At 38.4% G+C, this 12536-nt stretch overlaps 1 protein-coding gene across 3 annotated transcripts in view; it reads left to right on the forward strand.

The window, feature by feature from the left end:
- ATF1 (activating transcription factor 1) overlaps window positions 1-9205 on the forward strand; it is a 30095-nt gene extending 20890 nt beyond the window's left edge. For all 3 annotated transcript variants that reach the window (XM_034412439.3, XM_034412440.3, XM_087886931.1), the window contains 4 exons: window positions 1415-1533; window positions 1949-2113; window positions 5109-5268; window positions 6541-9205. In XM_034412439.3, the coding sequence (XP_034268330.1) occupies window positions 1415-1533; window positions 1949-2113; window positions 5109-5268; window positions 6541-6685 (589 nt within the window). In that variant the 3' untranslated portion in view covers window positions 6686-9205. The remainder of the gene's footprint in view (window positions 1-1414; window positions 1534-1948; window positions 2114-5108; window positions 5269-6540) is intronic.
- Window positions 9206-12536: the final 3331 nt, after the last annotated feature.

Consider the following 12536-nt stretch of genomic DNA (forward strand, 5'->3'; position numbering starts at 1 on the left):
AGACTGCTATTCTTCATGTTCCATTTTCTAAATCTTGTTTTGAATATGTGTTTGTGATGGAAAGCAAATAAGCAGATAATGTAGAAGAGAAGGGATTTTCTTCTGGATCTCTTCCCACTGCTGGAACTTTTTCTCTAGCTGGCCATATTACTACAGGGATTGAGAATGAACTTCATCAGTGTTATCTTATGTGATTGTTGTGGCCTTTTTTTTTGGGGGGGGGGGAACCCAGAACCATCTTAGTCATTTACCATGTCATCGCCTCCCACTTATATTATAGTAATATGCTATATATGGTGCTGTCCTTGCAGACTGTTCAAGGTTTGGTTGGTTGAAAATATAAAAAACCATGTTTAGAACCAAACATTCATTCACTCCAAATGTTTGTTTCATTCTGTGAAGACCTAAATCATGTGAGGGAAATATTTTAATGTCTGAGAGCCACATAGATTGCTAGCTGATGTTCTGGCTAATTGGTGGCATGATGGCACAGTGATTAGAATGCAGTATTGCAGGCTAATTCTGCTGACTGCCAGGAGTTCAGTCCTAACTGGCTCAAGGTTGACAGCCTTCCATCCTTCCAAGGGCAGTAAAATGAGGACCCATATTGATGGGGGCAATATGCTGACTCTGTAAACTACTTAAGAGAGGGCTGTAAAGCACTGTGAAGCGGTATATAAGCTACTGGTTAAGGATCCTGTATTTTCTGGAGCCAACAGCTACAGTTTGCCTATTTGTTTTGTGTATAAAACATGAATTTCAGGGAGTCAGTGTAATATAGTAAATTGTTAGATGTGTGTCAAGAAAACCCAACTTCTGTGTCCACTGGGTGAGTTTTGTCAGGCCCTTCTCTCTCTGAGCTCTACCTGGCTCAGGACTATTGTGATGATAAACTTAGGGAAGCCATGCCCTCCCTCATGGTTGCTCTTTAAGTTCTCTGGAAAAGATGAGGGGTATGCAATAACAGCACTATACAGCAGTATCTCACAACTACCAAGTTTGCCTGTGAGCTTGTGCAAGAACTTCAGTCTGCTTCTGAGGCTACTTAGACTTTTCCAGCTATCTGTTAGGATATTTTCATGGAATCTAGGTTTTAATACTGCTTCCCAAGCAAATGCTGTCTTTTATAGAATATCCACCTTCAATCTTTTTATTACATTTATTGTACCTTACATATTCAAGGCAAAAGAATTCAAAAATATGCATCTCTAGCAATCATTTTAATGAAAAGTTTTTAGTCTTATAAGGCCACAAAATATTGGGCGCTGCTTCTCTTGAATGTGAAAAAAAGAAACTGTGCCTAAAATTGTACATATCGTAATAATCAATATAATAATAATGTAGCTATTTATTCAGCATGGTTTTTGTTTCTTCCAGCATTATATATCTGATACATTGTGTTGCTTTTTTATAGAAAAATCTTGAACGATCTTTCTTCTGAAGACACAAGGGATAGGAAAGATGAGTCGAATGCTATTGTCACTTCAGTGCCTGTCACTACACCTGTTTATCAGACCAGCACTGGTCAATATAGTATGTATTAATTAATAAACTTCTACACTGGATAGTTTGCCAGCACCCATGATTCTAATTTAGAATTACAATCCCTTCCCAAATTATTTATTATCAGAAAAACAAAGCAATAATTTTGGAAATGTTTTTAATTCAATCATTATTTATTATGAGTTAAAAATCGTAATTTTTTTTCATACTAAATATTTATTCATTCAAAGCATGTAATCCAACAAGCCAGCTTTGAGAAAATGTTTTTAAATGTACTTGTCAGTCGAAGATTACTTTATTACCTGTTTTTAGGCAAGAGACTATATTTAATGGAATATTCCTATGGGACTGCCCAAAAGAAAAGAAATTTTCTTGCTTATAATTGATTATCTTATGCTATGCACTATTCAGCATCTTCCCTCTTCCCTTCTGTCTGGTTTTGAAGTTGCCATTGCCCCAAATGGACCGTTACAGCTGAGCAGTCCAGGTGCAGAGAGTGTGCAGGGCTTACAGACCTTCACAAATGCTACTGGGACTCCGCTATTGCAGTATGTGCAGACATCTGATGGCCAGCAGATACTGGTACCAAGTAATCAGGTAGTGGTGCAAAGTAAGTATCCACTTTAAATAATTCAAACCATTAATCTCTGAAAGCCGGCTGGGTGACCTTGGACCAATCAATCTCTCTCTCTCTCCCTCTCTCTCTCTCTCTCTCTCTCTCTCTCTCTCTCTCTCTCTCTCTCTCTCTCTCTCTAATCTACCTCACAGGGTTGTTGTGGGAGAAATAGGAGGAGGATGGGCAGGACATAAATAAATAAATATTACTACCAGTTCATTAAACGTCCATTTATGGCAAGGTTGGGCAATTTCCAGTACACTTAAAGCTTTGGTACAACTCCCAAATCCCTTCCTTAACTTATTAGCAGAAATTGATCATAATATTTAGCTTTGGCAACTAAGATGTATTCCTACAATGAAAGAAGGGCAATCTGTAGTAGATACTATTCTCCCAGTTGCTTTGAGAAAAGGGCTTAGAATTGTTACGTTGCCACTTGTCTAAGAGAATTTAGCTCTTTTCCCAATTTTGGCTTTCCTTTGTTCCAATTGTGCCAGCCATCCTTCTGACCAGGACTATACAGGTTAGCTGTTTTCTTTCCTTTGTCTTTTTTTGGTCACCTGAATGTAGGGTTGGCAGGAAAGGGTTAAATCCTCACTCTGATGAAGGAAGAGCCTCCCTTTAACCCTAACCTTGTCTTCTGAAGACAAGGTAGATATTTTTTTTTTCTTTTGGCTTCAAATAAGCTGGGAAGAAAAGCAGCAGCAGCAATAATAGAAGAGAATGTCACAGAGGTTAAATGAAATGGGCTTCATGTTGATAAGCACAGTAATCGTGTGCTGGGACTTTCAAGGCTTTCTCCTGCCAAAGAGAGCACCAGGGAAGGTAGCTCAGCCCAGTGAATAGGCCAGAAGCAGAAGGGAAATCATGGGGACGATCCATCCAACGTCCAACTGCTGGTTGTTGGAAACACCAGATAGCCTTGGTATTGTAGTTGTATCTTCCAGAGGACGACCTCCTCTACAAATTCCTGGTAACTGCCAGGACCACTGCTGATGACTACAAACCATTCAGGCGGCCTTTCCACCAGTGCTGATTAACAGGTGAGATAGAGGCACCAGATGAGTTCAGAAGCAGAGAGCTTCCCTCTCTATGCCCTCCTGCAAAGAGATATTTATTAAGGGTAAATGCATGCATCTCCTGCTTCCCATTTCCGATACGGCAAAGGAAGAACATAAGATTACCATATTGGGGCCACTTGGAGCTCTTATGTGATGGACCATGTCAGTCAGCAGAGGACATTGGGGATGAGAAATGTTGGGGATGGAGCTGGTCTAGCTAGGTCCAGTATGATGGCATTCCCTCTGAAACTGACAGATGTCCCATGTGGCCTTTCCCCTTCTTTCCCCATAGAATGAAGGTGGTAATATATCACCTAGTTGACATTGGCATAAAAGAATGGAGAATCTATTCTCCCTATTTCTGTTCAAGGGAGTAAAAACTGGAGCTTGGCATGTCATCCTGAACCTCAGACCACTGAACAATTCTATTAGCCATTGAATCTGCAGAATGGAAATTACTGAGGTGCATGACAGAAATCATCTAAAAATCTTTTAAACTGTGATAAACATGCCAGAAGCTTACTTGTTCGTTTTCATCAAGAGTTTTCTTGGATTTTCATAAGTGAAGCAACAATCCCAGTTCAGAGCACTACTCTGTGAACTGACTTCAAGTTCAGATCTGGAACATCACCTTTGCATGAAAAGTCTTCCCATTTGGTTACCATTATTTCCAGGTTAAAAAGAAGGAAAGGATGAGAAAGCTTTTGAAGAATCTCACCCACCCTCCCAATAATTTCTATGTACTTGTAACTCCTTTCTTTATTATCTTACAAAATGGACTGGTATTATACAGTGTTCATCAAAATAACATCTGAGGCTTCTGTAGGTTGGAATCCATGCCAATCATGTGCAAAAGTGTTTATAGCAGACAGAGAAAAATCTTCAGGAGAATGTTTAGTGGTGAATGTAAAGAGTTCATTCAAATTTCAAATACTTCCTTGAGAGATCTTTGTAGGTTTGTCACCTGGCCTTCTGAGTTCATATTTATTCATTACTGCAAACTTAATTTATATTAGCTGCGGTGCCTCAGTAATTAGAGGGCAATACTGCAGGCTACTTCTGCTGACTGCCTGCAATTTGGCAAATCGAATCTCACCAGGCCCAAGGTTGACTCAGCCTTCCATCCTTCCAAGGTGGGTAAGATGAGGACCCAGATTGTTGGGGAGAAATATGCTGACTCTGTAAACCACTTAGAGAGGGCTGTAAAACACTGTGAAGCAGTATATAAATCTAAATGCTATTGCAATATAAATTTCCTCTAAGAAGAGGATCTACTGAAAAGAGTTTCTGGCAAAACTCAGGACCCTTCTCTTGAAAACTTCAATCCCAGAAATGTCTCTAGTATGTCTCACTGTAGAAGTTAGTGTATTAGACTTACAATGAAGGTCCGCTTCCTGTAGCAGGGACAGGCCACCTAGCCTATCCAGGCAGTTACAAGAAAGAATGGGGAGAAGATCTCTTCTTTATTCCTACCTTACTTTTTTCAAAATTTCTCCTCCCACAGAAAGCTGCTTTTAATTCTTCCCCTAGAATGGGTGGTGCAGTAAAATCTGTTATTGTAGAAAATGGGTATTTGCTATTAAGTTAAGCGTATTATTTTCTGTCATTTAGGCAGTCTTAACTAGTGGGGAACAGTCTCTCTAATGCCTGAACCATTAAACAATTAATCCTAACCAATTATATAATCGTACTTTTTGATTAATTCCATAAGTTTTGCAATTTTCCACTTTCTCTTCCCACATACAGAGTCCATCCTTGTCAGCATTTGCCTTTATTCTCAAAAACCACCACTAAATATGGTATATTTATTTCTTGCCCAACCCTAAACCTAGTGGAATCATTAGTTTTATTTGGAAGGTGGGAGTAGCAGTATTTCAGTGTTTAAGAATCACTGCTTTATCGTGTGCTCTACTCTGATTCCTTAACAGCTGCATCTGGAGATATGCAGGCCTACCAATTACGCAGGACACCCACCACCACTTCCCTTCCACAAACAGTTGTGATGACAACGCCTGTGTCCTTGACATCTCAGTCAACCAAAACAGATGATCCCCAACTGAAACGAGAAATAAGGCTGATGAAAAATAGGTATTTACTTTCCACTTATGTTCTGAAAAGAGATCTTATGTACAGAGATTACCATTAGGTTTCAGCCTTTTATCTTGCCTAAGGAATATTATTCCCTTCTAACTAAATGCTTGTTTATATTGCCTGCTTCCCCCCCCCCCCCCGATTTAATTTTATTTTGGAGTGGGAAATACCTTCATTTAAAAATGCCTTATTTCAAGAAATAAGGAGAAAAGAATTTTGTTTTTAATAAATAAGTAAGAAAACAAGATTCTTGAAAAATAAATTTAAAGCATCCCCCTAGGAGCCTTAGCTTTTTCACTTGTTCTTCATAATGAAAAATTATTGTGAAACATTCCATCAAGAGCCTTGATAGTACAGTGGTCTACGTACCCTGTTATTAACACAGCTGCCTGCAATTTTCTGCTGGTTCGAATCTCTCCAAGGCTCAAGGTTGACTCAGCCTTCCATCCTTTCTAAGGTAGGTGAAATGAGGACCCAGTTTGTGGGGGCAATAAGCTGACTTTGTATAAATATACAAAAGTATGAAGGCTATTGCTTAACGCATTGTATACCGTATACTGATGGATCATTTGAACTTTACTCTGTGCTTTTTAATGTGTCAAATTTCTGAAGTAAAATCCTAAATAGGCTTCAGACTATCCTTTTTTTAAAAAAAAAATATTTTCAGACTATCCTTATGTGGGTTTGAGGCTATATTCAGTGGACATACAGTTATTTTGTTCCTTAGTATTAGAGCATATTTATACATAGTTGCAGTACCTTGCTTTTTCTTGGACTAATTTAACTGTAGACAGTCTTGACAATTGATTTTATTTAGTATAAAATATTGAAAAATACTCAGCATTTATTTCAAAATTTAGTTAAAAGAATTAAATCAGATTTTTATTATAGCCATATCAGCATTAGGAGGGAAGGGTACTGTCAATTAAAAACACAAAAAATTCATCAAAGGCTACAAAATAATAAAAAGCTAAAAGGTATAGAATAAAAGTATATACATAAAACAAAAAGGAATCTAAAGGGAGGGATAGGAGCATAAGATGGATTTAGGGGAGCATAAAGGTTAGTACATGGCAGACCATGTCTTATCACAATACAGAGCACTCTAGAATGACTAAACTATACTTACCTGGCAAGGGAAATATCCTGGTCATCATCTAAAGAAAAAAAAAGTTAATGGCCATCATCTTCTCTAAGCAAAAATGGGATGTTTGTAAAATATTTTAAGTTTTGTATCGTAATTAACATATTTTTGCTTTTGGATTTCAGAGAAGCTGCTCGAGAATGCCGTAGAAAGAAAAAAGAATATGTTAAATGCCTTGAAAATCGAGTTGCAGTCCTTGAAAACCAGAACAAAACTTTAATTGAAGAACTAAAAACTTTAAAAGATCTTTATTGCCATAAAAGCGTGTAAGAAAAGAAGGTAGAAGCTTTTTCACGAATATCAGGGGGATTTGATTTTTAAAAAATTAAAATGAAAGGTCAAAAATCTCTTCAAATTCTACAACTTAAAGACTCTTAAAATATTATTTGAAATTGTTGCATGGCAGAGTACCAAAAGAAAGCATGAAATGGTGTGAAGAAGCATTCCTCTGGCACAACTGGAATCTTGATTAAATATGGACACGTACCTTCTGTCAATCGAGCTATTGAATTTCATGAGCTGTAGTTTAATTTTAAATGCTTGTTAACTTTTGATTGCAGTTAAATTGCAGAGAAGCTAAGACTGCCATCAGCTGTAAAGATCTATTAACATGTTTAATCAGGGTATATTCATGTTTATTCTTTAACCCATCATACTAGATCTGTGCATGTAAATTGACAAGCAATGAACTGCACATCTGCAATGAGCATTCATATGTTTTGGTTTATGCAGAGTCCGTAAGCTTCAAATCCATGCATTCAGAGTTCCCAGTTGTGTGGTTTCTATTTACTTTTGTCATATTTGTGCACAAGGTCACCTCTGTATTTTTTGTATACCTGGAACAGTCCTCATATAAGAAGGCTTTTCAGTTTTGTATACATATTTTTCCTTCAGATTGGAAATTCTAAGCTGCACTATAATTTCTTGAGACCATGCATATGATTTCAAAGGCAGACAATTTAATTTTTTAATGTGCTGTTTATCAGTATTGATAAAAGCAATGGATTCCTTGTGTTTGGAGGCACCTGAAGACATGAAATATATACCAATCATAGTTATTCCAATTTTTTTGACGCTTTATACAACTGAACAAATGCTACTGGAGAATACCTTGACTTTTTGCCTATGCATTTAGTCACAGGTAAGAAACGTGTCTGAAAGATGAATTCAAGTGAATGTGCATCATGTATGCTATTTGAAGATGCCGTTTCTGGCATACAACGAGCAAATGCCAAGATCCTTAGCTCTGCCCATTTTATGCCACAAAGAAACCAAAATTACAAACCAAAGATAATGCACACAGAGAGACATTGAAGTACATAATTTCAAGACTATATTCGTAAACCTAGTAGTAATTTGTTAAAATAAATCTGATTTTTATAAAGAAGTAATCCTGCTGGAATTGGTCTCAGATATATTTTTATAGTTAAAATATTTACCTTTTATATGGATATTTTAGATACGTACAATTTCAGAAAGCAGATATTTTTCTCTCAGATTGTCAACTTTATATTTGTAGAAATTTTTGAGAAACTAAAGCCTATTTCTGTGTACTTTCATCTGGTAGGGATTAACAAAAATATTCTTGAATATTCTAGGGGGAAAGGTTCCTATTGTTCATAGAAAAATGCATGGATCGTTTCAATATGAAGATGCTGTCAGGGATAATTATGTTACTTTGCTTTCTTATTTTCAAGAAATGTTAAAGACTTATTTTGAATACCTAGTGAATGTTAAGCCAACAGTTGTTGCCACAATACTTAATCATTCCAATGATACCCTTTAAAATTATGCCATTTCAATCCGTATTTTAGGCCAAGAAGATGCTATTATACTGCTGCATATGTTACTGCTGCATCTGGGCAATTTTGAGATTATCATGATACATCATTCCATAGAAAATGCCATGAAATCATTCCTTCTGATACCAGCAGCCCCATGCCTTAGAGAACAGAACAGCAGAATATTTCTACACAGCCATGAAATTGTGCAGGAAATTGTTAATAAACTTTAAAACAAAAATGATGGTGCCTTTCTCTCCCAAAACTGTTAGCTTCCAAGAGCTAAACAAGAAAAGAAGCTGCATGGATTTCTGCAGTTTTGGGGTAAACATAACAAAAAAAATGTGTAACCTGTACAATAGGCTTGACACATCTGATGTAACCTCCCCCAGCAAAGGAACAATAACTGGAAATGGGAGGCCCTTAAAAAAAAGATGCTATCTCTGAAAATAAGCCATATGCTTCTCTTGGTTCTGTTCTCTTTTAAAGACTGAAAGGGCAGTACTTACCACTTTTTATTACCTAAGTTGGCTATAGGCAATTTAATACCTACCAGGACTGCAGTTCATATTATTCTAACCTGATATGATGGACAAAAAGGATTGTGAGAAGTTGTGATCCATAAATCTGGAGGACATCATATTGCCCATCTCTGTAGTTAAAATATTCTGAAAAGAGAAATTGGATTCTGGGAATGGGTATCTTTGGAAGGTCCTCTTTAGGGCTCCATTTTCTGCAGGCACAAGCGGAGCTAAGTAAATTTCAGCAGCCAGTGCTATGTGGTGAAGTAGCATAGAGGGCTGATGTTCAGGGTGAAATGTAGCCGAAGCTATTAGTTTTGCACCAGAGCTCCATAGTTATGCACTATGGAGAGAAGGGTATATATATATATATATATATGTGCACGTGAACTTTTCCAATTATTTATCCTCACCTGAATTGAACTCTTTAAAAATGCCTATGATATATATCTATAAAAACTTTTAATAAATAAAGCTTATCAAAAAAATGCCTCATGTTTGTGTCTTTAAAAATAATCTTTAAGTATGGTATGCGTGCAAGCACACACACACACACAGTGTCAAGACTGCAAAAACCCATCATCCCAACCAGCACACGCAAATCTGGTTTGCCATATTGTTCACATGAATAAAATGGCAAACAGCTGCTGTTCATAAAACAGAGCACCTGTGTTGCTAGTCTCTGCTATGGATGGCAATCACCAAGACTAAAGTATAGTATACAGCTGGACTCCCTTCTGTGCTTTTGTTAATTTTATTATGTTCAATTGAAGTTTTCAGATTTAACACCAACATCTGACATTTAACACTAAGATATAGCATCTGATACCTATATTACCTTTTGCTAATCTTAGCTCAGTATTGTTGTATGTAGGTCTCAATATAATAGCAAAAATACTTCGGTATTCAGAAACTATTAAAATAATTATTTAATGTTATTATTTCAGAACAAGAAGTGTTTTTAAAAACCGTCTTTATACAGCCTGTTGATGAATGATAACTATTTTGCAAAACTAAACATGATTTGCATTGCAACAGTATTCTTCATCACTGTAATTTCATGCACTGTTTAACAAGACTACCAATGGCAAGTATCAGCAAAATTCAATAATGTCCAGTGGATTAGCAATTTGATGAAAGATACTTTCTTAATCTTAATTTTTAAACAATTTGGTTGAACACTTTCCTCTCGAGAATAAAAATAATCAAAAACAATGTTTTCCAATTTGTTCAGGCTGTCAGAAGAGCTAATGCTTTTTTTCCTGCATGAAATTAAATAGCCTCCATTGTTAAATGGCCTTAAAAATAATGTCAGTTCGAGTTAGTACATAGATGGGGAACCATCAGGAATGACCAGAGTTGTTAGGACGTTGAAAAAAATATCCTAGAAAGTAGCAATGGACAATCACTTCCACTTTGCTGTGAAGAAAACTCCCATGTTCTCACCAGGAATTGAGCCAGGCGTATGGGCATGGTTCTATTTTTTTTTAACTAGCTAGAGAATAGCAGTAGCAATAGCACTTAGACATGCTTCACAGTGCTGCACAGCTCTCTCTAAGCGTTGTACAGAGTCAGCATATTGCCAACAATCTGGGTCCTCATTTTACCAACCTCAGAAGGATGGAAGGCTGAGTCAACCTTGAGCCGGTGAGACTCGAACTGCCAAACTGCTGGCAGTCAGCAGTCAGCAGAAGTAGCCTGCAGTACTGCATTCTAACCACTGCGCCACCATGGCTCTTACATATCAAGACAGTCTGATGAGAAATTGATGGCTTTTACAGAGGGCACTGGATGAAGCAGTTTAGCGACTTTTTTTCAGTCTGGATCCATGCCAGGGCACAGCACTGAAACAACATTGGCCACATCTGAGAACCTTTGGAGGCCTCAGGACGGCTTTCAGTACCATTGACCATGGTACCCTTGTGGACTAGCTTGTGGGTTGGAAGTGGGAAGCACTATGTTACAGCGGTTCTCCTTCCTCCATGACTGGTTCCAGTTGGTGGTGTTAGGAGAGGAAGGGTCAAGCGTTAGGGCGCTGCAATGGGAAGGTGCCTTGGGCTCAAGCCTCTCACCAATCCTTTTTTAACACCCACATGCAATCACTAGAACAGGACATCTGTCATTACGGGGTTTGGTATCATCAGTATACACAATTATGTATCTCCACCCCTAGCCACACAAGTGGTGTGGTGGTGGTGCTGGTCAAGTGCCCAGAGGCTGTTATGAGTCTGGATGCTGAGGAACTGGCTTCAACTTAACCCTGCAAGATGGAATGGCACTCCAGGATCAGATATTTCATCATTGACTCTGGACAGGGTGGCACTTTCCTGGATTGAGCTGGTGCGCATTTAATGCTCAACCCCGGAGGTCCTCCTGGGCTCATGGCTCCTACTAGAGCAGATGGCAGCTGTGCCTAGGGAGACCTTTGCACAGGTTTGGTGTGCCAGATGGGCCCATTCCTGGACTATGGTCACTCATGCCTTGGTCATCTCCTATCTGGATTACCGCAATGTTTTCTACATGGGACTGCCATTGAACGCAGTTTACACAGAAAGCTCAACAGGTCCAGAATGCAGTAACAAGTACAGTAATGAGGGGCCCCTAGATTTGTCCATGTAACACCTGCACTGGCAGTTTGCTTCCACTACAATTCAAGGTGCTCATCATCAGCTTTAAATGGCACGGGGCCAGGCTACCTGCAGATTGTTTTTCCCTAAGCACACCCACCTATCCTAGCAGGTCAGATAGGGTAAGCTTTAAAGACCTGGCTTTTCCCACAAGCGCTGGGAATTTAGATGATGGCATTTTAGCATTCATTAGTGCCAGGTTTTTGTTGTTTTCAATGTTTTATGTTTTAACTTTTTGAGTATTTAGATTTTAAAATGATTTTATCTCTTTTAATTTTTAAAATTTTTGATTGGGAACTACCCAGAGCTGGGTGGCTCGATAATATTTTTAAACAAATATTTCCAGCATGAGAAAGACTGATTTCCAACAAATCTTTATTTTCAAGAATATAGAGACCAATGTCATGTCATAATGTAACCTGGCCTGAACCCTGAGGAAAAGGATCCAGGGAGGGCCTAATACACTCACAACAATTATTCCTAAAAACAGAAATTTGGAGAGCGAATGAAACTTTATGGGGTCCAAGGATGTCCGTTTGAGAAGGGACCTACTCCTGCCCTTTTCAAGACAGGCAAGACCACCCCTCCTGCAATGAATCACTAACCACAGCTTGGGCCCAACTATATGCCACTACAGTACCTAGGAGGGCTTGGTCAAACAGGAGACATAGGTCCCGAACACACAGCAGCAAGGACTCTGCCCATTTCCTCAGGATCAAGCACTTCAAATCTTCCCAGATAACTGAGCTTGTTCCAAGTTTTGACTAGGACCTCAGTGGAACGATGTACCAGAGCTTCATTCTCAAGTTACTCAAAATTTAATTAATAAATAATAAATAAATAAATAATAAAATACTCAAGTTCCCTCTGAAACCTCATTGGTTCATCAATGACCTGGGGTTAACTCGTTGAATAGGCCCCAGCTTCCTGCAATGGAAGGCAGTGATACAGAACGTCAGGGATAAAAGGGGAATGATCTAACCATAGAAAGTGACTGGTATTAGTATCCCTCCATTTAGATTATCTCACAACCACCCTAATCTTACATGTGAACTCCTCTGAGAGTTGAGCCCCGAATAAGTTGGACCAGGTCTGTAATTGCTACAGTGCCAGTAGTGGGTTGCTCACGGTTCTCTCTGGTTCTTGCAAACCGGTAGTAAAAGGGGCGGGAGGCTCCGCCCACCTGCCCTGA

The sequence above is a fragment of the Pantherophis guttatus genome, chromosome 2 (assembly GCF_059756535.1).
Source record: "Pantherophis guttatus breed Tessera chromosome 2, ASM5975653v1, whole genome shotgun sequence".
Taxonomy (NCBI): Eukaryota; Metazoa; Chordata; class Lepidosauria; order Squamata; family Colubridae; genus Pantherophis; species Pantherophis guttatus.